The sequence below is a fragment of the Histoplasma capsulatum genome (assembly GCF_000150115.1).
Source record: "Histoplasma capsulatum G186AR genomic scaffold supercont2.4, whole genome shotgun sequence".
Classification (NCBI taxonomy): Eukaryota; Fungi; Ascomycota; class Eurotiomycetes; order Onygenales; family Ajellomycetaceae; genus Histoplasma; species Histoplasma capsulatum.
The window spans coordinates 2,591,728-2,618,932 of record NW_025544804.1 but is presented as its reverse complement, the minus strand read 5'-3'; the positions used below and the strand labels follow the sequence as shown (position 1 = coordinate 2,618,932).

Genomic DNA, 27,205 nt, shown 5'->3' with positions numbered 1-27,205 from the left:
ATCCTTTGTTTCACCTCCCAGAAGATATGGTTATGGACCAAAGTTGACCCTGCATTGATCCAGAACCCATGGCTTCTCTTACGAAAGAGTAAGTGATTGCCATTTATTGATTCAACGGACGCGACTGATATTTCGACGCTCAAATGGGGGTTGAGTAGTTGTCCTTAGCAAGTCTGCAGCTGACACTGACAGCCATCAGCTTCCCCGCCATCCGAGCATGCATTTTTGACATGGACGGTCTCCTCATCGACTCCGAAGACATAATCACGATGTCCATAAACCAGCTTCTTGAAAAGCACGGGAGGCCTACTTTAAGCCGGTCCATCCGGGCCAAACTCATGGGTGTTCCAAACTCGACTAACAGTGACGTTTTCCACGACTGGGCTCAACTGCGTATCCCTCGCGATCAATTCGCCCACGAAGCGACTGAGCAGATGAAAATGCATTTTCCTAGTTGCAGGCCGCTGCCTGGCGCGCAGGAGCTACTCTCAAACCTCAGCCGAGCACGCTGTGCTGCCACCGGAGATAAAATCGAGCTGGCATTGGCATCCGGCACCAAGGCCCCTAGCTACGCATTGAAAACGTCGAGCCTAGAAACGAAAAGGCTGCTCGATTTCTTCCAGTCTGATAGGCGAATCCTGGGCGATGATCCCCGGTTGCGTCCGGGCAGGGGGAAGCCAGCTCCTGACATCTACCTGGCCGCCTTGCAGTCACTAAACTCGACGACAACAAGCTGTGACAGGAAGGCGATCCTTCCTAATGAATGCTTAATCTTCGAAGACAGTGTCGCTGGAGTAGAGGCAGGAAGAAGGGCCGGGATGAGAGTTGTTTGGGTACCACATCCTGATCTGGTGGTCGAGTATCAGGCAAAACAGAAAAATGAGTTGTTTGAGATGACGGATCGTATTGATATTGAAGAAGATTGCCAGAAAAACCAGATTGATGACAGCTACATTGAAATTATATCAAATCTGAACCAATTTGATTGTGAGAAATATGGGATCAGCATATCTTGCTAAGTACAGAGTGCTTAGACGGAGAAAAGTGAACTCTCGGAGAATCAAACGGGGTTTTGAGGGCTCCAAATCCGCTTCATTTTAGGGTTGAGATAATTGGATATTGATGATCTAATTGATGTAGATGTTAGATGCCCCCTGAATGTATTATCTGGATCTCAATCCGAATAGGGATCTCTAGCTAGCTGTGCTTTGCTCTGTCCTGCTTCGGCTGCATGTTCATTAAGGTTTTTGTTATAAGTGTTCTAATTCTATTCCATTCAGTCATGACTATAGTACAGATTATTTGAAGGTGTATTTGGCTCTTGAATATAGAGGATCACTGGCCCACCCTCCAATAAGGATGCTAGGGGCAGACTGCGTTTAGTAATTTATAGCCCTGTAATAAAGAATACGCAGCTCTTATACTTAAAAGAGTGAGCTAAGAATTCTCAAAGAGATAAAGAATATAACTCCTCTTTATATTAATATTATTCACTCTACTGACTATTTTCTTTTTTTTTTAACAAAAATATATAAAAACCCTTTCAGCGCTAGAATCTCCACTGTTAAGGATTTTTCAATGTAATTAATTTACAGAGGGAAAATCTAGTAGTCAATTATTTCACTTTATAAACAGAATGAGAAAATGTTTACTGATTTTAGCATTCTCCGTTCTACTTGTATGGAAGTTGTAGCATCTCACTATTTTTAACATGATCAGTAAGATTTTATCTCAGTATAAAGGCTGAGTAAAAATTCTTTTTAATTAATTCACTGACTAACTTTGGAAAAAAAATAGAATAACGAAATAGTTTATTAAGATGAATATAATCTAATGAGAATTCTAGAGCTCTTACGTGATTTGATACGAAGTATATGCATCAAACCATCATCAGTTCAGAATCTCAGCCATTTAAAATCGTACTATGCTGGATTAGTGAATATAAGATGGAGCCTGAGATCAAAGATAGACTTGTTCAACATCTCTTGGAAAATAGTGGGCATCTATCTCTCCTTCCAATTGCTATGTGCAGGTAGCCCATTGATCTTAATTAAATCTTATGCAGATTCAGGGGTGGAATGGAGACATATTTTACGTTACAGCCCAATCCCCCTTCCTCGGTTACATGGTATTTATCATACAAAGCGTGGGGGTGCGTTTTCTATGCACTTACTAACCCTTGAATACTCTTCCTCCTACTGTTATCGCTATCATTTACATGTACTCTCCGTCAACAATTGCGGCAGCACAGCCTGGGCTACATGGATACAGACGTCCTGTATATACCGTACCAATTATAATACAAAATCTACTGTACCAATAGCCGAAAGACTCCCTGTCGCCGGATCTGGGCCTTGCAGATCATAGCGGCATAGTTTACGACTAACGCCCATGTACCTGGCGGGTGGGTGGATCATGGTGGGCCGCCCGCGCTTAGAAATGCCAGGGGCAGCCAGGGGAGAAGGCTTAGGGAAACGGGGACCCAAAAGCGGCAAGGGAGTTGGACAAAAACGTAGGGTGGAGCGGGGAATTGGATAGTGGGCGGGATCGCCACCCTTCTCAGCGGAGGGTCGGCAACATGGATCCTCCATTACGGGGAATGCGGGGATAGCGGGATAGCCCCAATAACGGCAATTGGTCCTGGGTATGTGCCTGGAGAACGTTTCTCTGCGGGTTTATGGAGGATGGGGGAGTTCGCGGTGGCGTCCCCGTGATGCTCATGTGACGTGGTGTCCGTTCCAGAATGTTTTGGAGAGCAATACAGCTGCAGGGCGCAACCGGGCGCTGCTGTCAAGGCCCCAGACTCATATGCGACAGTCCAGATCGCAACTGTCATCGTAATAAATGGCAGGGTTTCTAGCTGCCCGCCCCCTGCGGTCCCGTTGGCTGGTCCGAAAATGGATTTTTCGTAAGTAGAAAAAGCAAAGAAAATCGGCTGCTCAGGGGCTGAAAAAGGTGTATAAATTTAGATTTCCTCGTTCGAAAACAGGGGTGCAAATGACCAATACAGATCCCAACCACCAAGAAAAGAAACGAGAATGAAGCCAAAATCAGAATACATATCCGGAGAGCCCAAATTTCCCTCTTTGAAAAAGTTACATGCGGCTGCGTCTTGAAACAAGAAAGAAATAATGTCAAGCAGCCTAACCGAATTCCAAAATAACGAAAACCGTGAGAAAAAACTTTTTCCTGGTTGCCAAAAGGTACAAAAGTCGCCACCGTCGTGAGTCGTGAATCATTAAAATAAAGGGGTATCAAAATTTACGGCAAAGTTCAGTAGCCATTTTCATAGGCATACTTGTTTGTGGCGACGCGGTATTCATCTGGGAGAGCCCGTTCGGCTTTCGCTCTCATATTGCTGTAATACCAGTGGCAATTAGACACAGGAACATAAAATAACGAGAAAGAATTTTTGAGATGGGGAGAGCAAGGAAATGCCAAGACTCAATGAGAATGGCGGAGAGTGGCGGGGAATGAATTTCCGCTGGGCGGAGCGGAGCCCACATGATGCGCGGAATGATTGAGGGAGAAGGAACAAAAATGGTAAAATTGGCGACTGTTTACCTGACCCGTTTTTGGGACCACTCGAGATCCTGCTTAGTCTCCTTGGCGGCTTTAATACCATCAGCAAAATTGGCACGCGCATTTTTGAGACGCCGCTGAGCAAGCGCTTGGAGTTCCAGAAGTTCTTGTTGCTTGGCGTTGAGATGGCCGGAGCTATTGCGGGAATTAGTTTGGAGAGATCGGGAATTGCAATATATAACCTCCCCAGGGAACCCAGCAATACTAGCACTTTACAGCTTTGCCAGTGCTCACTCTTGATTTAGGGGAAGACTCACAGTTTCGCCTGTTTAGCTACCCCTTTGTCCAAACGGCTAGGATCGAAAACGTTTGACATACGGTCATTCAGCATGTCCATCAAATCGATGCCGGAATAGCCTCCGGAGGAGGTATCGAACGTCTCCCCGCTCGCGCTGCCCGTCGTAGTGCTCGCATCAGAGATTTCAGGTGGCGAACCAGCTACACGGGAGATGGGGTAGAGGTTTGCACTCGCGGGGGCCTTTGAAGGCATGGCGATCGGGAGGGAGGAGGCGGGTTGATAGTAGTTGCCTCTGATGGAATCCATTTTGGTCACTGTTGTGGAAAACGGGGAATTTCCTTAGGGTTTTTCTTTGAGCTACTCGAATGCACTGGAAGGCTGATATTGGTGCTCGCGAGTAGTAGGGAGCAGAAGCAGTTTCCTCGGAAAGAAGCGGAATGGGCAAATGGTAGCAAAATAGCAGATTGCAGCACCGGACACTGTGACAAGATGCTTTCTCTTCTCAACGGCGTGGAGGTATCACGATAAGCAGTAACAGACGATCAAGTCAGGAGGAAAATCTAAAAGACGGGGAGTGGGGGTATAACAAGCAGCAGGCAGTATGTGATAAGTGTTACAGAAGGGGCTGACTCTCACTGAGAGAGTTGTTGAAGACCGTGAAGACAAATATAAGGTGTTGATATGAGGTATGGTCAATTGGACGGAAGGTTAGGGGCCAGCAGGAAAAGTCAGTGAGGATGCTGAAGCTGATGGTGAAGCTGAACAGAAGAACGAGAAAATAAGGAAGAGGAAGAGGAAGACGAGGAGGAAGAAAAGGAGGAGCCTTTTATAGCCACGCCGGGGAGCCATCATGCCTATTCAGGAAGACGAAGCGAGACGATAACCCCGGGGTGAGAGGAGGGAATGCGCGGGAGAAAGAGGGAGGAGCAAAAAGGAGATAAGAGGAGAAAAGAGGAGAAACGCCAGACGGGAAGGCGAAACGCAAAACGCATCCAATGGCAGCCGTCCGCCGTCCCCATCCCCTCGTCGCATCCCTTCCCATCCCGACCGCCACTCGCTCTCCGTCGCAGCCCCTATCCAATGCCCCCCTCCCGCCCTTTGCCCCTTTCGGAAGTGTGTGGGACGCTCACCCAGCCCGTTCTATCTACTTAGTCGGTCTGCTGCCGCTCCAGCCCAATCCGCATCCACAGTCCACCCCCCTGCTACACTCCCCTCGCCTTCCTGTGCCCGATCCCCGATTGGCCGCTGTCGGGGTTCACTGACCCCGCTCGCCAGTCCACGAAGGAGACACCAAGCTCCAGCTGCCAGCCCGTTCTAGTTCCATCTCGGCTGGGTAGAGTCAAAGAATGCTACCGTCTACGCGCCCCCCGGCTGCAGTTGGGCTCCCTATTTTCATTTTTCCTTGGGCGAGGATCCTCTGTGGAACGGCGGCAGAGGCCCTCCACCGCCTTCCTGGGCGGCCAGTTATAACGCGGCGGTTAGGATATGGGTGGTGGGAGCAGATGGCAAGGCAAGGTTAGCAATTGAGGATAAGCAAGCTAAGGGCTAAAGGCGGCGAGGGATTCTTGGGATCGGGCTGCGGCTGGTTGGCTGGAAACGAAGTTAGGCGCAAAGGTAGAGTTGAGAGTGAGGATTGTTATTATGGAATGGTCAAAAGCTGATCCATGGGTATTTATTGGGTATTGGGTATCGGAGTACTGTATTATTTCCGGGTGTGGGGGTTGTTCTGCAGGCGGGTGTATCGTATAGTTTGACATCACATATAAATATTGGACCCAGATATGGCATCGATAATAGCTCGGAATAAATCCATGGATTTACATGCTATTGTTGGGAAATGATCGCGGCATCGATCAGGCATGCATGACTAAGGGAGCTTGACGTTACAGGGCTGCGGCAGAAGTGATTCTTGCAGAATAAATAATTACGCTTCATAACACTATCTGTTTTCCCTTTCTCCTGCAAGTAAACTTAACTAAGTTGACGGTTCATAGTTACTAAAACTAACTATTTAACTTCTAACTACGGAGGAGTTAACCAGGTTTATCGATCCTGTTTGTTCCTTGGTTCTGCTCTCAATTGACATCATAGTTTTGACACCATTTCCCCTCCTTAAATTCTTTGTGTTCCGCGCACTTTCATTGACGTTTAACGTCTAGCCATATAATCATATACTCTTCCGCAGGTTCAGTCGCTCCCATTCAAGAGAATACTCCTCTTCCTTTCCTTGTCTGGACATTCAAACCGAGCGCAAGAAACCCATCTTCACAGACCATACAGCCGAGTCAAGCGGCTCTCCAAATACCAAAGACGCTGCTTTGAACAATAACACGAGACTATCAAAAGGAAGTCGAACCCACTAATGCACCTAGTAATATGGTTGGGAAGAAAAGAATGAAAATCGAAGAACCGGGAAAGGAAAAATACCCTGTGCTGGAGTTGGACATCTTTGCATGAAGAAGGGCAGCAAAGCGGAGGCCAGACGGAGGAAGAGAGTTTCTTGTCTCGCCCAATCCCAAACGACGCAGCGAATCGATCGAATCGATCGAATCAATCCACGACACCACCTTGGCACCTCTTTTCAAACACTTCGTTTAGTGTGTGAGGGGAGGGGACGGACGCTTGTGGTTCAATAATCGATTTGACTCTCTCCGCAGAACCGTTGAAAACATAACCGAAATTTTTGCTTCATTTCTACAATACACTCTGGATTAAAAATAGAAAGGAAGGACGGAAGAGAAAAACGAAAAAATAAAGAAGAAAACCTGTCAACTCATGGAGTAGTTATAGTTCAATTGTTTGGATAACTTGCACTCTCCAATGTTAAAAACTGACTATTAACTTACAATTTAGCAAAACTGAATCAACAGAAGTTCCGTTTCTCCAATTTCAGCCAGTCTAGATTGGCAGTTTTAGCAATGTTCATTTCATACAATCAGTCAATCAGTCTACTCCAGTGCAACAGCAGCCAACCTCAATATAGAATATCCACATTTCGTATAAAATCTTAGAGCAAATGCCGATGGATTAAACAAACCTTTGGTCATTATCAATTTATCATGAAATATCACAATCTATCATCACTTTCTTCACAATGCACAAGAACAACTCATCTGAGACGGCTGAAAATCAGCTGATCTAGCTCTTTGGTAAACGAAAAAAAGATCAATTGAAATATGCACCCAGCTGAGTTTTTCCACTCTTATACATAACAGTACATACTGGTGAGATAGTGTAAATAGAATTATAAGAGTTCTACTGATAAGATTGCTAGTGGTGTGGAGTACATTAGATTGACGACAATGTAGCAACCGCTCTTATTACAAAGATATCTTCTCTAGATAGTAGAGGTGAAAACCGCAGGCGTTATATACAACTATTATCTATTCACCACGCAGTGGAATTTAAGCAAAACTGGCGTTTGTATGAGACGTTTCCTGATCAAGATTTTGATCACCTTCCTTTCGAAGATGCGTCGATGTGCTTGTTGAGAGAAAGGAGAGTGCCGAAGGTCACTTTCAACACGCGGGTGTAACAGCTGAAGAGCATAGTGAAGAGATATATGAGTTGAGAGCGCCTTTACATTTATCTTTAATGCACTCCATAATGCACTCAATGTACTATCTAGGTATGAGCGAATCATCTCATTATTCTGTTTCTGGCTGAAGACGGTCTGTGGATGATTCCTAGCGATAAACCCTTCTTCTCAAAGGGGGGGGAAAGGTTTGAAGTAATGTAGGCTGTAGCTCTGGAAGAGTCTATATGGTTCATCGACCCAGCACTCGATATCCCACAAAAGAACAGTAAAGTTTCTTCCTCGTCCTTGTCTAAAGACCTGATAGCGGAGCAGGTACTCCCGTCCCGCCTTATTCAAGTAGTCATATACCATCCGCTGTAGATATAGGGGGTTTTGATACCTTTGAACCCGACCAGTCTGAAATGAAAGGGGTATAGACAGTCAGGATGGGCTTGACCGGAAAGCACCAATGCAGCTGCTATTGTCACAAGCCGCTGTAGTTTGAAACCACAGACCTCGACATAGTTGTATGATACTTGATCGTAATGACCACTGATTGGATTGAAAAGCTGGCAATTAAAAAGGAGTTTGTGGAATCCGCGTTGTAACAGTTGTGCTTGAATCGTCCATTGCTGTATTGTCGATGGCGAGCCTTCCCAGGCATCTGTTACAACACCAAGTTGGTCTTGGCAAGTCGGGCTTGGCTTGTTCCTCTTAGCCTTCACGAATCAGGTTAGTTCGGTTCGGCCCGATACCTTACCGACTGAGTTTCCAACTTACAACATCGTTTTTTGATGCCACACATGAAAAAAGCTCCGGGCGAACGCGCCACTATCGATGTTGTTTTACCCATGCAAGACCCCTACATGACCCAGATTGCTGACGGAAGGAAGAATTATGAGTTCAGGAAATAGTGTGAAGAAAATCTGCTTCTATCGGACTTGCTCCGCACTCCAGCATCACACATGTCTGCGAAACGATGTCCGCTCGGACTCGGAAACCCGGCGATGGTTCCCTGGACGAAGACGGCCTGGGGAGTGCTGAATTCAATGGTAAACGCAAGAATTGGGATGGCTGTGACTTCGCGTATGAGATGGTCACTGTCTATGGGCTCAAGAGGCCGATAATCCTCAAGGAGATGAAAGACAAACACGGTTTGTGTACCTGCTCAAGTCAATCAGTATTATTGTTAACTGGAAGCAACAGAAGCTGGTAAGAGATCTAGCTCCTAGCTTTCACTTGACCTTAGCTAATTAAGGTAGTTCATCAACTGAAGAAAGTAATTCTTGAGAGAATTAACATAGCTATGGGAGCTCAGATGGGTCTGATGCAAGACATTGTCAGGGTTGGAAATGACGCGGCCGGTTTATTTACCCAGTAATAAAAAGATGATGAATGAAAAGGAGTATTGAGGGAGCAAATCTCAGAGCCTCGAACGATAATTACGAACGCAACTCCCTCCCAGTAATTTGATTCGTAGAGCATTCTTATACTAGTGTGCCACTGACAAAAATACCAGGAGACACCTACAAAGCGTTAATCTCCAAGCACTGTGTCGGAAGGTAGCTAACTTCTACTTCAATTACTGCTAACTAGCTATGTCTCTGGTCTTCCATTCAACAGCCAGAGAAATTACCAGGCATTCTATATTTGTGGGTCAGCTTCCAATCTAATACGACGACATACAAATTTGATGGTAGTAGTTGATTGTGCAATAATATCTCAACTAACCCCCATAACTAAGCCGCTCTTGACACTTCCTTTATAATAAGTTGGCTGGGACAGATCCGTGCAACATTGTCTCTCATTGGCCATACTTCCTGCATTTATCGCCTTCTTGAAAGTTTGTCAAGCTGGTTGGCCATTATTAGTGGTATCCTTAGGAACCTTTTCCTACCGCCTATCTCCATTCTCATCTCCTACTACTTCCATGGCTCGATAGTCCTCCTAAGCTCGCTATCCCAACCTTAGGACTCTGTCATCCTTGACTTTTCGCAGACTACATGGAACAATAGAGCGTGCTGATGTCAATAGAAGCAGTGCACAAATTATGAAATTTGAAGCACGGGATGGCCTGCTGCTCTTACCAGGTATATTCGTCCACTCGTCACAAACTAAGAAAAAGAATCGTGCTTTTTCCTTTTTATTTTCCTTTTTATTTTTATTTTTTTTTTTTAGCAAAATATACATTCTACCAGTGATCTGTCTCTTTATAGTCAATATCCAGAGTAACATGAGTCCGAATTGAGTAGTAATACTCCATATATAGATATAAGGAAATCTTATAATTGACCTCTAGTATAGAAAATCCCATAGCAGTGCGTGACCTACAAAAATTATAATATATATTAACCCGCCAAAATCCCATCATTTACCATCAAGCATAATTCTGCTCCTCCATCGCCCTCGCAATAACGGAAGCAAACCTGCCTGCCCTATCAGTATCCTGCTTAGCCGTGCCAATCCCAAGAAGCACTCTCTTAATCCCAACCCCAATCTGCTCACTCTGTGTCAGCCCGCGCAGCTCTGCCATTGCACCGTCTATCTCCTGCGAAGAGAACGCCTGTGCTTCCTTCAAGATGTAGGACAGTTCAGAGAAGGTGTTCACATTTGGCACACGGATATCAGAATTAAAGGAGCTGAAAACATCAAGCTGCTTCAGGATGGAGCGCTCCGTGGTTGTTGCGAGGATAAGCAGGCGGCGGTCCCCGGGCGGTTTCTTTCTTAACAACACCATCACCGTCTGCAGTACTGTGTTGCTAAAACGGGGCCCAATGGGGACCCAGTCGATGATTCGCTCGATGTTATCCATCACGACAACGCTGGTGGGACTCTTGTATGCATCCATGAATACCTTGTTCATGTGGGAGACTTTAGCGGCTTCACTATAACCCACCATATCCTCCGGGGATATGAGTTTGACAAATGGAAAGTCTGAATCGATGGCAATCTTGGCAGCTAGGGCTGTTTTACCACTGCCTGGCGGCCCGTGGAGGAGGACCGAGAAGAGAGAAGTCGTTGACTGAGGATCGCGCACTTGGTTGACGAATAATTTGCCTTCACCTAGGATGCTGTTAATCTCAGGGGAATAATTGATGATCCCGCCGTGCAGGCAGCTTTCGAGTTCTTCTTCGGAAACGCCGAAGGCTGGTTTCACCTCGTCAAGAGCATTGTGAAAATCTTGGCGATTGACTTTCATGTTGACAATATCGTCACTAATACCAGCCATCGTGCCGACTTTCACATGTCGGTTAAACGCAAACGACGATGCCGACTTCACCAAACCACTTATTTCAGCTCCAGAGAAGTTCTTAGTCAGCTGAGCCAACTCAAGAAGATCGACATCTTTATCCATCACGTCGTTTTCTCTCATCTTTTGTGTATGAATTTTCAAGATTTGAGCCCGTCCATGCTCGTCTGGCAACGAAATTTCCATATGTACTTCTAGTCGTCCCGGCCGCAGTAAAGCGTCATCAATCATGTCCATACGATTCGTCATTCCAATCAAGAGGATGTTGTTCAGTTGATCAACACCGTCTAGCTTTGACAAAAGTTGGTTGACGACACTGTCACCAACACCAGTTCCGCCGCCGGCGCCGCTACCACGCTGCTTGCAAACAGCATCTAATTCGTCGAAAATAATGATGTGGAGACCACTTTCTTCTCCCTTTTCCTTGTACTCTTTCTCCGCATCCGCAAATAATTTTCGAATGTTCTCTTCAGACTGTCCAACATATTTGTTTAGAACTTCGGGTCCGTTAATAACCTTTGGCTCCCTAGCGTTGAGCATTTTGCCGATTTGTCTAGCAATCAGAGTCTTTCCCGTTCCAGGCGGTCCATAGAGCAAAATCCCTTTGACATGCTGAATCCCGAGTTTCTCTACGAGTCCAGGGGGGAAAATCCGGGAAGCAAAAGCTCTCCGAAATATAGTACTGAACTCCATATCCAGACCGCCGATTCCCATGTTTTCGAATTTAAAATCAGGTTGGATAATTGAGTTTGCCGCGGGCCTTCGATTGGAAGGTTTCACATTGATTCCTGTTTTTGCATCTTTAAAAAAGTTGATCAGAGTAAAAGATGTTAGAATTCCTCTAGCGTGAGGATCAGATGTCGTCGGGGCCGAGGACGATTTTGCTTTTTCTGAAGCTAAATCTCCGAGTTGAACCGTTTTGACTGTTAACAGTAAAGGGATACTCTTATCATCCATCAAAATCTTTTGGCCGGGGGCCAGGATTTGGTTTTCGAAGTTCTATGCATTGAGAGTCAGCCATGATAACTTTTCCTGTTTTGTCAGTAGAAATATAATCTGTACTAACCCGAGTAACGACTCGCGCAAGTTGATCTTGATCATAAGGCATTTCTGTCCTCTTCTTGCCGGCGAACCCAATTTCCATATCCATCGATGCAAGGTATGATTGCCCACCTTGGCTAAAAATGTCATACAGCCGAACGGTGACCATATCCGTTAGTGCGACTTGGGCCCACGTCCTCTGTGGATCAGACATGCTAATGTGTCCCGGAGGGAACCCCTCGAGAGGACGCGCAGAGAAGACAAACATATCGTTTACAAGAACCAGGACATCGGAACCGTCGCGGGAAGGGGGGATATCATGCGGTGATACTGCGACACTTTAAAAAGGGAGATCGGATTGTCAGCATCTCATATTATATTTGTTATATTTGGGTGGTTCATTGAGACCAAGAAGGAGAAACCCGTTTCTCCCCAACACAACCCTCAAAAGAAAAGAAGAACGTACAGATTTCCATATGTATATGAATTATCTGGACTCTTCGCTGGGCGCAGAGTCCAGACTTGATCACCCATGCCACCCCCACCTCCTCCTCCTCTCGGCGGCATCCTGCCGGGTCCCCGCCCAGAAGGCATGTGTTGCTGTGGCTGGCCACGGGCCATGGGCGATCGGTCGTAGTTCCTTTTATCATCATAACCATCAGTCATCACAGTATCAAAATCAGAATCAGGACGACGGAGTGGAGTCGCATACCCTCCACCCAGTCGAGGATCCGGGCCATGACCAGATGACTGTGGACTAGGACTATTGTAACGGTCTCGCGGTGCGCCCATTCTGTCCCCGCTGGGGGTAGAGCTGCCGCTGCTCGGGCTAAAAGGATTGACGGAAGGGAAGTTGTTGCGATTAAACATAGTTTCCAGTGGCTGGTAAGTTAGGTGTAGTTGAAAGAATGAGAAATATGGACTCCTTCAGATTATTTATAGCCCTCAGTTTGCCGTAGAAAAGAACACGGTGTTCTCAGATATCGAGTTTCAGCGTCCAGCATATGTTTTCTAGGTAGGTGGGGAGCGAGAGGGGTTTGGAGGCAGCTACATAAAGTACAAGAACAGGCATCAATCAAAGTTGCAATGCGTAAAAATATATGTAGTCACCAGCGTCAAGCCAAATCATGGGCATAGGAACTGCGTATCTATAGGGAACAATAATCTAGCTGCTTCTTGTGGGCCTGAAACTGACGTCGAGTCAAGATAATCAATCTGACGATGCGATGGTCAGGGAAGATCCAGCCACGTCCCGCGCCACCTTACTAACAGCTCCTGTGGCGCACTAAGAACTTCCTGCCCTTTGGCGTCATCGGTGATTTTGGCAACTGTCTCTACTTTTATTAACTCAACAAGTGTTAGAAATTTTTATATTCAATTTTCAGAGGATGGTATTGTAAGTCATAATTGCTTATATCACTTCTATCTCCTCTGCCGGTTATATACCATTAAATACTAACCAATTTTCCTCTCCAGGCATCTTCTCGGCAAGAAGTCATGGAATGTCTACAACAGAGATAACATCGCCCGCGTCCGGCGCGATGAAGCCGAAGCGAAAGCGCGTGAAGAAGAAGAACGACGGCACTTACAGCAAGTCGACGCCGAAAAACGTTTAGAAATCCTGCGAGGACTCCGCTCCCCGTCGAAATCCTCTCCACCACCTGACCCCGAAGAGTCACCAGCCAACAAACGAAGAGATCAGGAACGAGAACGAGGGCCTCCTCACCGGAAACGACGGCGTATAGCTGGCGAAAACGATACAGATCGCGATATCCGATTTGCTAGAGAAGATGCACAACGCGCGGAAGCAAGGCGTGAAAAGGATGTCGTCGTCGTCGGCAAACTGCCCAAGGATGATGCGCCCCTGATGGATGATTCAGGCCATATCAGCCTATTCCCTGAGCCTGCAGCGGCAGATTCCGTCATTAACGATTTGAGGAAAAATCCCGAGGCGGAGGCTGAGGCTACGAGAAAGAAGCGTGAATATGAAGACCAGTATACCATGCGCTTCTCGAATGCGGCTGGGTTCAAGACGAGCTTAGATAAGGGGCCTTGGTATTCGTCGTCGACCACTGACATAGCGGCTCAGACTGTTGAAGATATGTTGCCAAATAAAGATGTGTGGGGAAATGAAGATCCGCGGAGGCAGGAGAGGGAGAGAGCGAGGATTAGTATGGGTGACCCTTTGATGGCGATGAAAAGGGGCGTTCGTCAGTTGCGGGATGTGGAGAGAGAGCGGAACAAGTGGGCGGAGGAGAAGAAAAGGGAGTTGAAGGTTTTCAAGGAGGAGGAGAGGAGGGAGAGAAGGGATTCAAGCCGACATCGTCGAGAAATGCGAAGAAGGCGGGGATCGAATGCTTCACATAATAGTCTGGACGGTTTTAGTTTGGATGCGGGGACACAGCCGCTAGAAAACAGTCGCGGTCGTAACCGCGAGCGCTCAAAGAAACACCGTCGGGAAGGGAGGGAGCGGAATCAGGAACGTTCCTCAAAACATATGAGGTCCTACGTCGATAGCCAGTCTCATAAAACCTCCAGAAACCACGAAACAAACCGGTCCAAGTGTCCGTCCGCTGACAAATGACTGCCTAGTTGGGTTACAGCACTTACAAAATGTTATAATGCCGATGTTTAAGTTGTTAATTTGGACTATGCCCACTTTCTATGACTGTCATGTTTCACGACCCGATTTTAATCAACTCAAAGATTCTATTTTGGTATACATGAACGTGACGTGCAAAGTCATCAACCCAAGCGTGGCTATCTCTCTTATTTTGAAAATATAAGTAAAACCTCATTGTAGAGACCACTCCTGCCGTCCGCGTTCAACACCCTCTATGTCCCAGTCAATCCTAATATCCAAGAGCCGAGATTTATCATCCTTTTTTCTATACTCCACATGTCCCTTGATAACCTGTCCCTTCATTAGTGGCATTGCTGGTGTTTTCCCACGGTTTATCAAAAACACCCCTTGTTGCCAATGGGTCTCAGGGTCGAACGGACCCGTCGAGAACGCGACAAATCCTTCCTTCTTCATATCGCGCGGCACCGCATTATCAGCCACCTTCGACGTCCTCGACGGCATAAAAAAGGTATCAAACCACACAGCCCAGCCATCCAATGCATCGATATCCGTGCGGAGCGTTACTTCAAATTCCTTGATGAACGTGAGCTCCTGGACAGTTATTGTGTGTAACGGCAGTTGTAGGAATGGCGATGCTTTCGCAACGATGGTTTCTTCTGGCTTCTCGATACATCGGACAAGGGCCTCATCGTATATATTGAGAAGCATGCTGGACATTTTAAACCCGTAGACTGAGTTCCAGAAGGTTATGTGTGAATCTACGAGGTCTGGATTAGCCAAGGGTGCGATTTGGAGCGTGGTATGTGAAGGAACCATAAGCCCATCTGGTGCGAGGTAGCGATCTCGGGCCCAGATAACAGAGTCGAACATCGCTTCGAAAAGGAGACAGTATCCCATCCATTCGGACACGATAATATCGACTTGTGGTACTGGTAGCTCTACTTCTTCAATTTTGCCACGGATGCATCTAGTGTTTTTTTAAAGTTAATGTTGTTATTGTAGCTCTTGATGTTTAGCAACAATAGAGTATAAAATACATACTTAATCACATCCCCAAATCCGTTGTCATATACGATTTCGCGTGCCCGGTCAATGATATCTGAATTGTCAACCGCAACGACCATTTTCGCGCCGGCTTTTGCGCAGAACATGGACAAGATACCTAGGTACAGTAAGACACGATAATATGGATATGAATGGATTCAAAAATCATACCCGTTCCGCATCCGACATCAAGTACGATTTTGTCCTTGAACAGACTTTTGTTATCATATATAAAATCCCGATAGGCATCTGTGCGGACAGAGTCCTTGAGCATGGACTCGTGTATACCTAGACAATGAGAAGTTAGTGATTGCGACCCTTATTCCCCTTTTCATAAAGGTTTGAAGATATAATCCGCACCATTATACGAATAGGATTTGAAATATTCTGACTCAGCTTCGTGGAATTTACTAGAGCCTGAAGCTTCAGTCTTTGCAGCTGTGCTTGAAAGTGCGCCGTTTAGTTCCTTGTCCAAAGACCGCTTAACAATCGTCTTGTACTCCTCGAAATCGCTGCGCATACGGTCCAGTTCATCTTCGAGTTCTCTAATCCGAGATATTGGATCTGTTTCTGCCTCCTTTGATCCAGGAGAGCCCTTTCCTACGTCCTTTCGGTCACGCTCATATTCCTCAGACAAGTCATCCAAGTTATATAGAAGCGCATCATCCTCCAGCACAGGTCTCAAGTATTGCTCGTCATCGAACAGGGCCGCAGAGGATACGTCAGGGGTCAAATTCCCAGTCTTGACCTCTGAGCGAATGTAGTTGACAAGTCTAATAGTGCCTAGGAAATCGAGGCCTGAACCGAACGAAGGCGGGAAAGTAAAAAGGAACGCATCATAAGTCAGCTCGAGGTCACCCACCATCGAAATCGAATGGCAAAATATTTTCCGCCACAACCTTGCGCAATTGAAGTTTTATTGGACCGGTTTTGTATCTACACACCAAGATCTTTCTGAACCCTCACAAGGTCGAAGTGGAAATTTTCCTTGCAATCATTGAGCATTGCCCGGGCATCTGGGAAGACCTTGTCGCTAAACAAACTTATGACAGGCTCACACTCTTCATCCAATTCGACATCTTCCCATCCTTCATCTTTGGATAGGTCTAGAGGGTCAGACGTTGACGAGCTGCTGTCGCTATCGGAATGTGCATCCTCCAGGACGGCATGAGGGAGTGGTGGGGAGGAAGCCATTGCCTCGTAATCAACAGATAAAAGAAACGTATCTGAAATGAGACATATGTATCCAATAAATAAAAAGGAGAATGATGTGTTACGTATTTTTTATACCTTTTTTTTATCTCTTCCCCAAATTCCAGCGTTGTTAGTGGGGCACTACTGGTGGGGAAACCGAGACCTGTGATTATTGCACAGATCTGCATACCTGAGTTCTTTAAAATGCACCCACGATTTGGGGTATGATAACTCAACCAACCACGCATATATGAAGCAGATGGTGATCAGAAACCGATGGTTATGTACCGCACATATACAGCACATGCCCGTATTTTCAATTCCAGCATTGCGCTGCATGGTGAGTGGTACAACGCTATCAACATCAAAATATTGTTGTGTGCGTAAGGAAACTAAGGATCACGGTCCCTAATTTCCAAGGGCTGCTCTATTCTCCATTCTATTCAAGGCTGCCTCAAAATCAATTAATGTCGACGAATTTTGTAAGTTCATTGGCAATCAATTTCCACTCAGTCACTGACACATGCGAATTGCCCAACACGAACGCAGGTTTTTAAAGTAGATATACATGTTACAAAACTTGTTCCAGCACTAAGAAAATCAATTCACGAACCAAGGGCTGGGGCGGGAGACACACATAATGTAAAGGGAGGATCGGGCTGCCCGCTCTTCTTTGCAAAATATTTTACAATGCTGAATCCACGGAATGACCGCGATCGGCTGTGTCGGTCAAGGGCAATCGTTCCATTACCTTGAAATTATCTCCTCACAAGCTTTCTCGTCGGAATCTAGAGTCAAGTGAGCTGGGTACGAAGCGAAGTAGTTTTTATATGAGGTGACTCCTCGTCCAATAACATCGGATCAACGCAGATGCCATGGCCCTTCGGCAATTCCAGGTTTTCAACTTGAACTTCGCACCTATAAGATCCTTTGCCCAGTGCTATATGCCTCAAAACATGCCGCATTTCAGGGTTTCTGCAGTCTCCACGGAACGCCAGGAATGGTGAACAACTTGATATGCAACTATGGGCGAAATTGAACATGAGTCGTATCTGAATCAATCAGCGGGGGAAATGCTTGTATTTTTGTCTTATGGCAAGGGGAGTGAGTCGCGCTGCAAGGTAGGGTTGAAATGAAAAGGTAGATATCAATTGTTTTGCTCAGGGAGCCGCATGGACCACGTACGGGCCACGCAGAAAAGCTTTCTTCTTTTACCCGATAAATGTTCATCAACGTGCTGCAGCAGGCAACATCCGCTTGGAATAGCGGATTCAACTTGCTCCTCCTGAGACGGCTGGAAACATCATCCAGGCAACAGGAGGTAAAAGTGGGGGTCAAATAAATGCCAGAGATGATTTTACCACCTGAATTCATTTGACAGAAGAGCCCGCGCTTGTGACCAGCAATGGCACTCTGTGAAGTTAGAGTCAATTTTCGGGCCATCATCGTCAGTGCTGAGAACTAGTTTGCCTACTCTGGAGGCCAATGAGAGAGGTTGGTTTGTGCAATCGTGCGACGCAAAGTTCTAAGTGCAAATATCTTGCTGTGTAATGATGCTTTCTTGGCGCGTAAAGCGCGTGCCCCACTTGTTTGGATCAAGCCTCCGCTTTCAACATCGCTTTCTCACCGCAAGACACCAAGTCAACATTTTTTGAGGATCTTCCAAAATTCAGCTGCCTATACTTATGCTTGGAGCATTGGCTGCCATTGCCCAACATCCTATCAATTGGCGCTCATTTCTTTTGTTTGATTCCCAATAATTGTCTTGGCACAAGTCTCCCATTTGAGGGCTGTTTCTATGGTTCTCTTTCCGCGAAGCTCTCCGTCATTCAGATCAGCCTTGTTGTGTGATCGATGGCATTCCTATTTAACCGCGCCAGGTCACGGCAACCTGCTGAGGTCGCGCGGTCAATAAAGGACCTTCTATCACGCCTGTGGGAAAACCCGAATGGCGGCTCAAAGGTTTGTTACATTTCACCGTAAAACTTGCTGGATATCCCGCTAACCGGAGCGGATATATTAGGTGGAGGAAGATCTAGCCAAGCAATTGGCTCATATGAAATTGATTGTTCAGGGGACACAGGGTTGGTAAATTTTGATAACAAATCGCTGTCGCCTAAGACTCTATGTAATAAAAAAAAACAAAGAAAAAACTCTTGCTCATGATCCCGTGGTGAAGAAGCCGATACGCTCCCCGAACAGGTACAGCAATTGGTACAAGCAGTCATCCAAGATGACCTGCTCTACGAACTAGCCCAAAGTATCCGCCATCTGCCATTCGAGGCAAGAAAAGATACGCAAACCATATTCTCTCACATCCTCCGATTCAGACCCGCCGATGCGAGCTCTGCGGATCCCCCCGTCATATCCTATATCGTCCACAACCGGCCAGAGATTATTGCAGAGCTGTGCTGGGGTTATGAAAATCATCGAAGTGCCATGCCCTGTGGATCTATACTGCGAGAAGCCTTAAAGTTCGAGGTCATTGCTGCCATTGTCCTCTACGACGAATCAGCCAGAGAGGAGCCTGCCATCCGGATTAACGAGGTCGACCCGGGCGCGAAGCAAACGGGAGAAGGGCTCTTTTGGCAGTTTTTCCAATGGATCAACCGTGGCAGCTTTGAAGTCAGTGCCGATGCATTTACTACATTTCGGGTGGGTTATTCCGTTTATAATCCCCCGCTCGCCGTTTATTTCTCCAAGCTTTTCATTCACAATATGGCTTTAGGATATCCTTACGAAACATAAAGGCCTGGTGTCGCAATACTTATTATCCAATTTCGAGCTTTTCTTCAGCAAATACAATAGCATCCTTGTCCAGTCAGACTCATACGTGACGAAGCGACAAAGTATTAAGCTGCTAGGGGAGATCCTTCTAGATCGAGCGAATTATAATGTCATGACGAAATATGTTGACCGCGGAGATCACCTCAAGATGTGCATGAACCTGTTGAGAGATGATCGCAAAATGGTTCAATATGAAGGTTTCCATATTTTCAAGGTCCGATGGCCCTACCAACTGACTCAATCCTCATTCCCCCTTTCCCAGTTTTTCTGACCATATCATCCGGAAAAAAATTTCTAACAAATTCTTCTTTCTAGGTCTTTGTTGCAAACCCTAACAAGTCTGTCGCCGTCCAGAGAATCCTAATCAACAACCGGGACCGGCTGTTAAAATTCCTCCCCAAGTTCTTGGAGGACAGGACTGATGATGATCAGTTTACGGATGAGAAGAGTTTCCTCGTTCGACAGATTGAAATTCTGCCGCCGGAGCCCACTGATCCGAGGCAGGGACAAGGCGATAATAGCAATAATAATGCTTTGAATGGATCCGGTTCGGGATCTGGAGCAGGCACAGCTGCAGCAGCTTAAAAAGAAAAAGAAAAAGAAAAAGAAAAAAACTCAATCTCCATTGAATTAATATCTTGTGCTGTTTTGCTGCGGTGCTGTGGTATTACTGTGCACGGCTTTGCCTCTTATCCCCTTCCCCTTCTAACGGCTTTCATATATTTTCTTTTCTTTGTTCCCATCGCGTTGGGCCGACAGAACCATGGTAGCCTCTAAAATCCCCCGCCCCGCACCCCATCCACGGCAGCTTCTCCACGCGCGTGGGCACCCCTTCTATTCCTTCTATATTAGCAACTTGCTTTTTCTTCCCTGGATTATCCATTTTCTGATAGTTATTAAGCAGGAGAGGGCGGAGGAAACAGGGAAACGACGAATAACGGAGTTTTTAAGGAGGAAATCGATTTTTTGAATATCAGGGAATAAATGGCGTTTTTAGCCCACTTGATTCATGGGAGCAGATGGACACCAAGGATTATTAGTTAGTCGCGATGTATAATTCATTTTTAACAACCCCCACTTCTCTTTAGCGGCCATTAGCTCCCAGCAAGCGACAAATACTAATAATAACATGCACAGAGAATCTTATTGTACATGTACAAGGTACAGATCTGTACACTGTGCTGCTAATTCGTGATAATTCGCTGTGACGGCGTCAAACAATGCCTAGGGCCAATGTACTGATGTTGCAGTACTGGCTGTATGTAAGTACAGGTTCCAGCCTCCAGGGTCGAGATCAACATACAGCCCTGGCTGTTCACCTACACGGATCGGGTTTAGTGCATCGTGGAGGCTTGGATCACGTGGCAGTGTGGGGATACTGACGATGCTGCGTGGTTGGATGCGGCTGGCGCCCGCTTGTTTCTGGTGGAGGTCCAACCGTCGCCCCTTTTTTTGGCTGCTTTGACTCCGACTACACAGCACACTAACGCCCTCGCGCCGTTCACGGGAGAGGCCAACGCCTGTTGATCAATGGCACCAGCTGCTGTTTTTTTTTATCTTCTGCTGCTAGCTCAACAAAACGTTTCTCCAAACTTTTAATTTCTACTTCGAGGGACACCGCCGCCAACTCCTTGCTGTGCTTCCTCCCCATCGCATGCCTGTATGTCTGACGGAGGAACCATTGTACCACCGCAGCTGCTACCTCGACGGTTGGTTCAACTCCTCCCTCGTCCCTTATATCGCGGCAGGCGTGACTCGAATGAATATTGCCGCTCTGCTTCCTCACGTATTCCAAAGCTGAAACCTCTGCTTCAACATCACGGGAGATCTCGCGACTGTCATGGTCTCCCCCGCAAGACCCCTCACCAGCTCCAGTGCGCGGTGCAAAGCACCTGACTCAATTGACGACAATGCTACCGCTATTGCTGAACCCCTGTCTCCGCCACCACCGATCCCATCTCCCTGCTCTCCCTCCCTTCCGCCTTCTCGGGGCTCTAGTCTACGAATCGAATCGCAGAATGGAGACTCCAAGGAGCCATCAGTTCCCTCTCCAGAGCCCCCTTCGTCGTCTATCAAGCCAATTCATCGTGTGGAGTACGAGGGCAGGAAGGATTCTGGTCTAGCTCCATCAAGGAGAGATAGTAGAACAACTCTAGCTTCAGACGAACTCTCTGCCCCGAGCCTAAAATCACCTCCCAGTATCCCAAGCATCATAATCGATGAAAAACACGCCCGTCCGAGTTCACGACGATCAGAGCGGAAATGGAGCCCCCTCAAAAAACGGAAACCTGATCCTCTTCCGGCTGTCCCACCCCTTCCACCCCTCGAGCCCGTGCCGTTTCGTGGAATTACGCTGGATATCCCAACTGGTTCCTTTGGAGACCTGACTACAGATTCCTTAGAATCAATTGCTGAAAGCCCAAATAATAATACCGAAAATCCTTCTGGAGCAGAGGTTGACGGGAGTCAGTCGAAGGAAAATCAGGATAGCAAAGCGAGTCCCACGAGCGGTGGAGGAAATAATAGCAACACTACACTAGGCGTTCACGGCAAAGTCAGGACCGCTACGTCTCTAAGTTCGAGGCATGTCACATCAAACAATTCTCTACGTCCTCGTCCAGTCAGCTCTGCAGCTCGAGCATTGTCGGTCGATGAGGAAGTACTATCACAAAAGGTGCGGCTGATGTATGAGATAGGAGATGACGATGTCGACGATGCAAAGGTTAATGAACTGTTAGGCTTGGATAATGAGGAGGCTATACTACATGAGCCATGCGCTCTTCCAGCCTCAGGTGACGGCGGTGAAAAAGAACGAGCAAAATCACCTACTCCCTCAGTTTCCGGGCGGGGTTCGAGAAGAGGAAGTTTTATCACAAGAGAGCCATTTGAGCTTGCTGGCGGGTTAGAGGACTGGGAAAATATTCAAGTTGGCGACGTTGACCGATATGGTTTCATCATTCCCCGACAAAAGGGCGAGGATACTCCAGACGCACCCCCTCCGGTTCTTCAACGAGTCTCAACGAGCTTACTGCTCGCATCCACAACTCCGCGCCGGAAGCGTACGCTGCGGAGGGAACCTTCTGCTGCGCCTAGCTCCCGGTCCTTTGCCGGCCGGTCTCCGCCTAGGAAATCGACAGAGCAATCCCGCCCCACATCTTCCCAGAGCTCCTATCAAATAAGCATTCACAGATCATCCTCGAGAATGCGATATGCGGCAAACAGGCTACCACATAACAAAAATCGCAAATTCGTTGATGAAGCTAGTGACATGTTAACTCTCCCAGGTCAAATTGTCGAGGATGATAACAGCCCACATGCCCTTGCAATGAAGAAAAAGGAATGGGAGAGAGAAGATAAGTGGAGAAAGATGGCCAAGGTCGTGTCTAAGCCTCAGGACGGTGCTGGTATGACATTCGAATTCGACGTAAAGAGCTCAAAACTTATCGAACGGACTTGGAAAGGAATACCCGACAGGTGGCGATCAACTGCCTGGTATGCGTTTCTAAATGCCAGTGCGAAGAAACAGAAGGATAGCCCAACAGATACAGAGCTCATCCGGACGTTCAATGAGCTCCAAGAGCTGGGCTCCCCCGACGACGTGCAGATTGATATTGATGTTCCACGGACGATTAGTAGCCATATTATGTTCCGTCGTCGCTATCGAGGGGGCCAGAGGCTTCTCTTCCGCGTCCTTCATGCGATGTCCCTCTACTTCCCAGACACGGGGTACGTTCAGGGAATGGCTGCGCTTGCCGCAACTCTTCTTGCCTATTACGATGAAGAGCATACCTTTGTTATGCTCGTGAGGCTATGGCAACTTAGGGGTTTAGATCGTCTCTATCGATCGGGATTTTCGGGATTGATGGAAGCACTTGGTAATTTTGAGAAGGAATGGCTTGAAGGGGGTGAAGTTGCTGAGAAACTGGTATGTTACGCCTTCTCCTTCTCTCCTTCTAGTATCCAGTACTAACGCCCTTCCCATCCAGACCGAACTTGGAATTCCCCCAACGGCGTACGGCACCCGATGGTACCTGACCCTATTCAACTACTCAATCCCTTTCCCTGCGCAGCTCCGCGTCTGGGACGTTTTCATGCTCTTAGGAGACTCAGAGGAACCGATATCCACATCCGCCTCCGCAACCAGATCCCCAACAAGCTCCCGTATTGGCACTGGCACTGTAAATGGGAACGCTGAACCAAACCCACTAGCATCGTCATCGGAGCTACCGACGCAACCTCTCGCTAGCCCCTTCGGGAAAAGCCTCGATGTCCTTCATGCCACCTCTGCTGCCCTTATCGATGGGATGCGCGATATCATCCTAGAATCCGATTTCGAGAACGCCATGAAGGTGCTTACGAGCTGGATTCCCATTAAAGATGTGGAGGTCTTCATGCGCGTTGCGAGGGCCGAGTATAAGGTTCATCGTCGGAAGAAGGGTTGACACATCTTTACCTACACATGAGATCCCCTCCTGCTGTGGGGGAATTTTGGCTCTCACCGGATCTCTAGATGAAGGCAACACACGGCCTTATTCTAACTTCAATTTTATCTATGCTCGCTAGATGCCCTTTTTTCACCTGCTCAACTCCCAAATTTTTTTTTCGTCGATTCCTTATCTTATCGCCTCCCTCACAACGTCAAGGGAAAAAGAACTAATCCAAAACACTTACAAAGTCGTTCTCACCCTTTTTTTCTTTTTTTTTTTTTCCCTCAGTATCTGCAACCATGGACTCTTCTAATTATTTCACTCTCCCCCTCTCCATTTATCTAAGCATTCCATTCTTCGCGCACCCACGTATTCTGTTCACCTATTTATCCTATTTCTTGTAATAATACCCCCTTCGTCCCATCCTTCACCTTTCATTATAGATGGCATTATGTTCTTTCTCTCTTTCCTCATTAATCTTAATTGCTCATTTATGAGAGGAAAATTAGAGAAAAGGGTTTTTGTTATTGTTTCATGTTGTATTTGAACTTGAATTTCTGTCTCTAACCCGTCCTCCATTTTTCCTTTATTTTATTCCATTGTCCTCTCCTTCTCTTCCTCTCCTTCCCCTTTTGATATGAGAGTATCTAGATACCCCTCTGTTTTCTGTGTGTGGGTGCGCATGCGTGCATGCGTAGTCTTGTTCTACTTTTCAGGATATGTCGACTTTTGTCTCCTATCTCCCTCCCTTGCTTACTATTATAATTGTTATTATACCTTTCTTTTTAACTCCCTCACAGGAACACTTTCATCTGTTTTCATTTTTAAATTTATGATAGTCTTTGAATAATAATACATCTCTATTTCATCTGTCATGAACTTCCACTTTGTCAAGTTTCTTATCTTCCTTCTCCCTTCCTTCCATTTTGTTGTCGTAACTGAAGGGGAGTTAAAAAAAAGATACACATTGAATATGGCCGCCAATAACACCCTATATATGTACTCCATTGCTTTTCATTCTATTCAACTTGATTTTTGGAGTCAATTATTTTATACTCGATTACCTTGCTATGATCATAAATCTCGATTGTACTGAACGGCTTTCTAACTGGCATGTACTTTACATATTTTATCCGCGCTGGCAATATTATATTGCCCAGGTATCGTTTAAAAGAATAATATCAAGCGATAAAAATAAAACTCCTATTCCCCCTCCATATTAAACACATATCGGGTATCTAACTTATCCGAAACAAGGCCAACCCCCCAACAGTAAAGATCAAGGGTATAAACAACTAAAGTCACAAATTGGTATAGAGGGAGCAAAAAAGTACAACGCTTAAGAAGAAGGAGAAAACAGCGGGAGGGTACGGTCGCGTCCCTGCAGCGATAAAAGTCATAACATTCGCACGGGAGGTATTGACAACGAGACGCTGGGATGAATTGCGCAAATCGTAACGGCCGTTGAACGTGATAGCAAATTCCGTTTCGGTATATATGATATTTGTCACGGTTGCGTTGGTCCGGGTATCCTCGCCCTCCAGGATTTTCGACTCCCACGACCCAGCCAGCCGCAGGAGAATGGTGTCGTTGGTGAGTATCCCATTCACGGACGTCCCCGGTCGAATGGTACCATCCCCGTAGGAGAGGAACTCAAAATCACCCCCTGAGCCGGCGGAGCTGGTACAGTTGAGGTCCTCGGTGAAGGCGAGCTCTCCCAAATACACCGCCGCCTTTCCAAGGTACTCCTCGGATTCCTTGACGCCGTTGTAGGTGCCGTTGAAAAATAGCTGCCCAGACGGACCGGGTGCAGCAGATGCTTCATTTCCCGGCGGGGGTGCAACCAGGTTCAACCCCAGTGTAGTGTCGTCGGGGGGCTCGGTTGAATTGTCGTAGTGGGCAAGCCCCTTGAGTAGAAACGCCCGGTCCCTACCTGCTGCCTCCAAGCACGGGCGATAAACATGCCACGCATCGGCTTTGTCGGTGTCATTTGTCTCCCAGGTGATCATGCCCAGACCAACTTTGTTGTCCTCGCCCTCGCTGCCCTGGGTAGACGGCCCGAGCCAAAAAACAGTAGGCATGCGATACACTCCGCTGCAGACCGTGTCTAGTCCATTTGACCCGTTGGTTTCCCGGGTAGGTCGCCGAGTGATATCGAAGACGGTTTCCCCAGTCCACAGCGTGCCGTCATCCTCGCCGGCTCTTTTCGGATTTCTGGGTAAAACGACCTCGCTGTCACGGGTCTGGCAGCCATATCCGCTTGAGCCTTTCACCTCCGATCTATCGCTATGGCCCGGGAGATCAGGATGTGAGGGGCGGCCACTGTATATGTAGGCTTCTGCTGCCAGCCACTGGAGCCCGAATATGCAAGCCACAAGGCGCATAACGGACGACCGGACGAACATTTCCACACCGCTCGCTCGTGCGGAACGGAATGGAATGGTGGGAGATCCGGCAGGGCAAGATTGCAGGATTCATCAAAATTTCGAAGCGAGGAATCGAGATTGGAACCTGTTCAACGGGGGCGCCTGGAAAAAAAAATAAGGGAACATGCATGGAGCTGAAGTTTTTTGCCCTTCAGTCCTCCGATCACCTCGCTAGCAGCCCATCTTTTATGATCGACCAGCCAGCCTAGCCAGGCATTTTGAAGGCGCAGTTCGTATTTCCCTTTGACTAAGACAGACAGACAGCCTTCTACGAAGAACTAGAAAAATGACCCAACCATCTGCAGGCATCAGTTGGGAAATATCTCTCTCAGAAAAAGAATGGGATGAGGATCCGATCCATCCAGCTCTGCTGCTCCGATTATCGACAGGGGAGGGTACTAATAAATATTTTGCAATCCATGCCAAAAAGCGGCCAATTACTTCGTTGCATAGACATAAATGCAAAACTCAACAGGGTCGAATAACAACCAGGGAAAAAAAAAAAAAAAAAAAACCCCCAGAAACGAAAAATATACAACAGAGACGCTCGAGGTTTCGCCAACCGAACAATCAAGCTAGCATCAAACTTGGATATGAGTATCAATTCCGCGGACAGGACTCGGGCCATGACCCGACCCTCCTATCTATCGATCATAGGCTATCGACACCTTACTTGATGGTGTGGCATCTCCCCTAGCAAAACTCGCTGTGACCTGTTCAAGCTATTTTCCGTTCAAAAGGTGTCATATGGAGATAGGATGAAAAAACACAGGGAACAAGACTAACTCACCGGGCATAACAATACCTGATCCCCGCTTGTTTCCATCAAGCAATTGCCTCTGTGGTGTAGTTGGTTATCACGTGAGTCTCATATTCATGTCCTCATCACAATATGATAGGTAGCACAAAACTACTTAGCGATCTCAAGGTCGCCAGTTCGATCCTGGCCGGGGGCATTTCTTTTTGCACTTTTCTATTGTTTTTTTTTTTTTTTTTTTTTTTTTTTTTTCAATTTTGTCTCTTCGTATTCAATTTCATCTTTCTTTAACTCAATACCCTATCAGTTTCAATTTAAACGTATTTCAGCGCCCACTCAATCACATCACAAATTTCGT

General features: G+C 46.8%; 9 protein-coding genes and 1 non-coding gene across 10 annotated transcripts; 6 read left to right on the top strand and 4 right to left on the bottom strand.

The window, feature by feature from the left end:
* Positions 1–68: 68 nt before the first annotated feature.
* HCBG_03922 (haloacid dehalogenase-like hydrolase domain-containing protein 1A) lies at positions 69–1,019 on the top strand (the record flags this gene model as incomplete). The annotated part of the gene is made up of 2 exons (XM_045430971.1): positions 69–88; positions 200–1,019. 2 exons carry the CDS (start codon positions 69–71, stop codon positions 1,017–1,019), a joined length of 840 nt encoding a protein of 279 aa, XP_045289114.1.
* Positions 1,020–3,273: 2,254 nt separating this feature from the next.
* Positions 3,274–4,126, bottom strand: HCBG_03921 (uncharacterized protein; the record flags this gene model as incomplete). Its single annotated transcript, XM_045430970.1, has 3 exons — positions 3,274–3,358; positions 3,565–3,717; positions 3,840–4,126. 3 exons carry the CDS (start codon positions 4,124–4,126, stop codon positions 3,274–3,276), a joined length of 525 nt encoding a protein of 174 aa, XP_045289113.1.
* A 4,190-nt stretch (positions 4,127–8,316) lies between these two features.
* Positions 8,317–8,718, top strand: HCBG_03920 (uncharacterized protein; the record flags this gene model as incomplete). Its single annotated transcript, XM_045430969.1, has 2 exons — positions 8,317–8,491; positions 8,642–8,718. 2 exons carry the CDS (start codon positions 8,317–8,319, stop codon positions 8,716–8,718), a joined length of 252 nt encoding a protein of 83 aa, XP_045289112.1.
* An 890-nt stretch (positions 8,719–9,608) lies between these two features.
* HCBG_03919 (secretory protein nsfA) lies at positions 9,609–12,498 on the bottom strand (the record flags this gene model as incomplete). The annotated part of the gene is made up of 3 exons (XM_045430968.1): positions 9,609–11,586; positions 11,654–11,966; positions 12,095–12,498. 3 exons carry the CDS (start codon positions 12,496–12,498, stop codon positions 9,715–9,717), a joined length of 2,589 nt encoding a protein of 862 aa, XP_045289111.1.
* Positions 12,499–13,016: 518 nt separating this feature from the next.
* Positions 13,017–14,212, top strand: HCBG_03918 (uncharacterized protein; the record flags this gene model as incomplete). The annotated part of the gene is made up of 2 exons (XM_045430967.1): positions 13,017–13,024; positions 13,105–14,212. 2 exons carry the CDS (start codon positions 13,017–13,019, stop codon positions 14,210–14,212), a joined length of 1,116 nt encoding a protein of 371 aa, XP_045289110.1.
* Positions 14,213–14,422: 210 nt separating this feature from the next.
* Positions 14,423–16,501, bottom strand: HCBG_03917 (type I ribosomal protein arginine N-methytransferase Rmt3; the record flags this gene model as incomplete). The annotated part of the gene is made up of 5 exons (XM_045430966.1): positions 14,423–15,179; positions 15,254–15,374; positions 15,428–15,544; positions 15,617–16,054; positions 16,201–16,501. The coding sequence occupies 5 exons, from the start codon at positions 16,448–16,450 to the stop codon at positions 14,423–14,425; spliced, it is 1,683 nt and encodes a 560-aa protein (XP_045289109.1).
* Positions 16,502–18,079: 1,578 nt separating this feature from the next.
* On the top strand, positions 18,080–20,314 carry HCBG_03916 (conidiophore development protein hymA; the record flags this gene model as incomplete). The annotated part of the gene is made up of 5 exons (XM_045430965.1): positions 18,080–18,412; positions 18,474–18,534; positions 18,630–19,105; positions 19,179–19,451; positions 19,553–20,314. 5 exons carry the CDS (start codon positions 18,305–18,307, stop codon positions 19,820–19,822), a joined length of 1,188 nt encoding a protein of 395 aa, XP_045289108.1.
* A 763-nt stretch (positions 20,315–21,077) lies between these two features.
* On the top strand, positions 21,078–23,679 carry HCBG_03915 (GTPase activating protein; the record flags this gene model as incomplete). The annotated part of the gene is made up of 2 exons (XM_045430964.1): positions 21,078–23,162; positions 23,224–23,679. The coding sequence occupies 2 exons, from the start codon at positions 21,078–21,080 to the stop codon at positions 23,677–23,679; spliced, it is 2,541 nt and encodes an 846-aa protein (XP_045289107.1).
* Positions 23,680–24,965: 1,286 nt separating this feature from the next.
* Positions 24,966–26,069, bottom strand: HCBG_03914 (uncharacterized protein; the record flags this gene model as incomplete). The annotated part of the gene is made up of 1 exon (XM_045430963.1): positions 24,966–26,069. One exon carries the CDS (start codon positions 26,067–26,069, stop codon positions 24,966–24,968), a length of 1,104 nt encoding a protein of 367 aa, XP_045289106.1.
* Positions 26,070–26,925: 856 nt separating this feature from the next.
* On the top strand, positions 26,926–27,046 carry HCBG_11026. The gene has a single exon. It is a non-coding gene; the product is annotated as a tRNA-Met (tRNA).
* Positions 27,047–27,205: the final 159 nt, after the last annotated feature.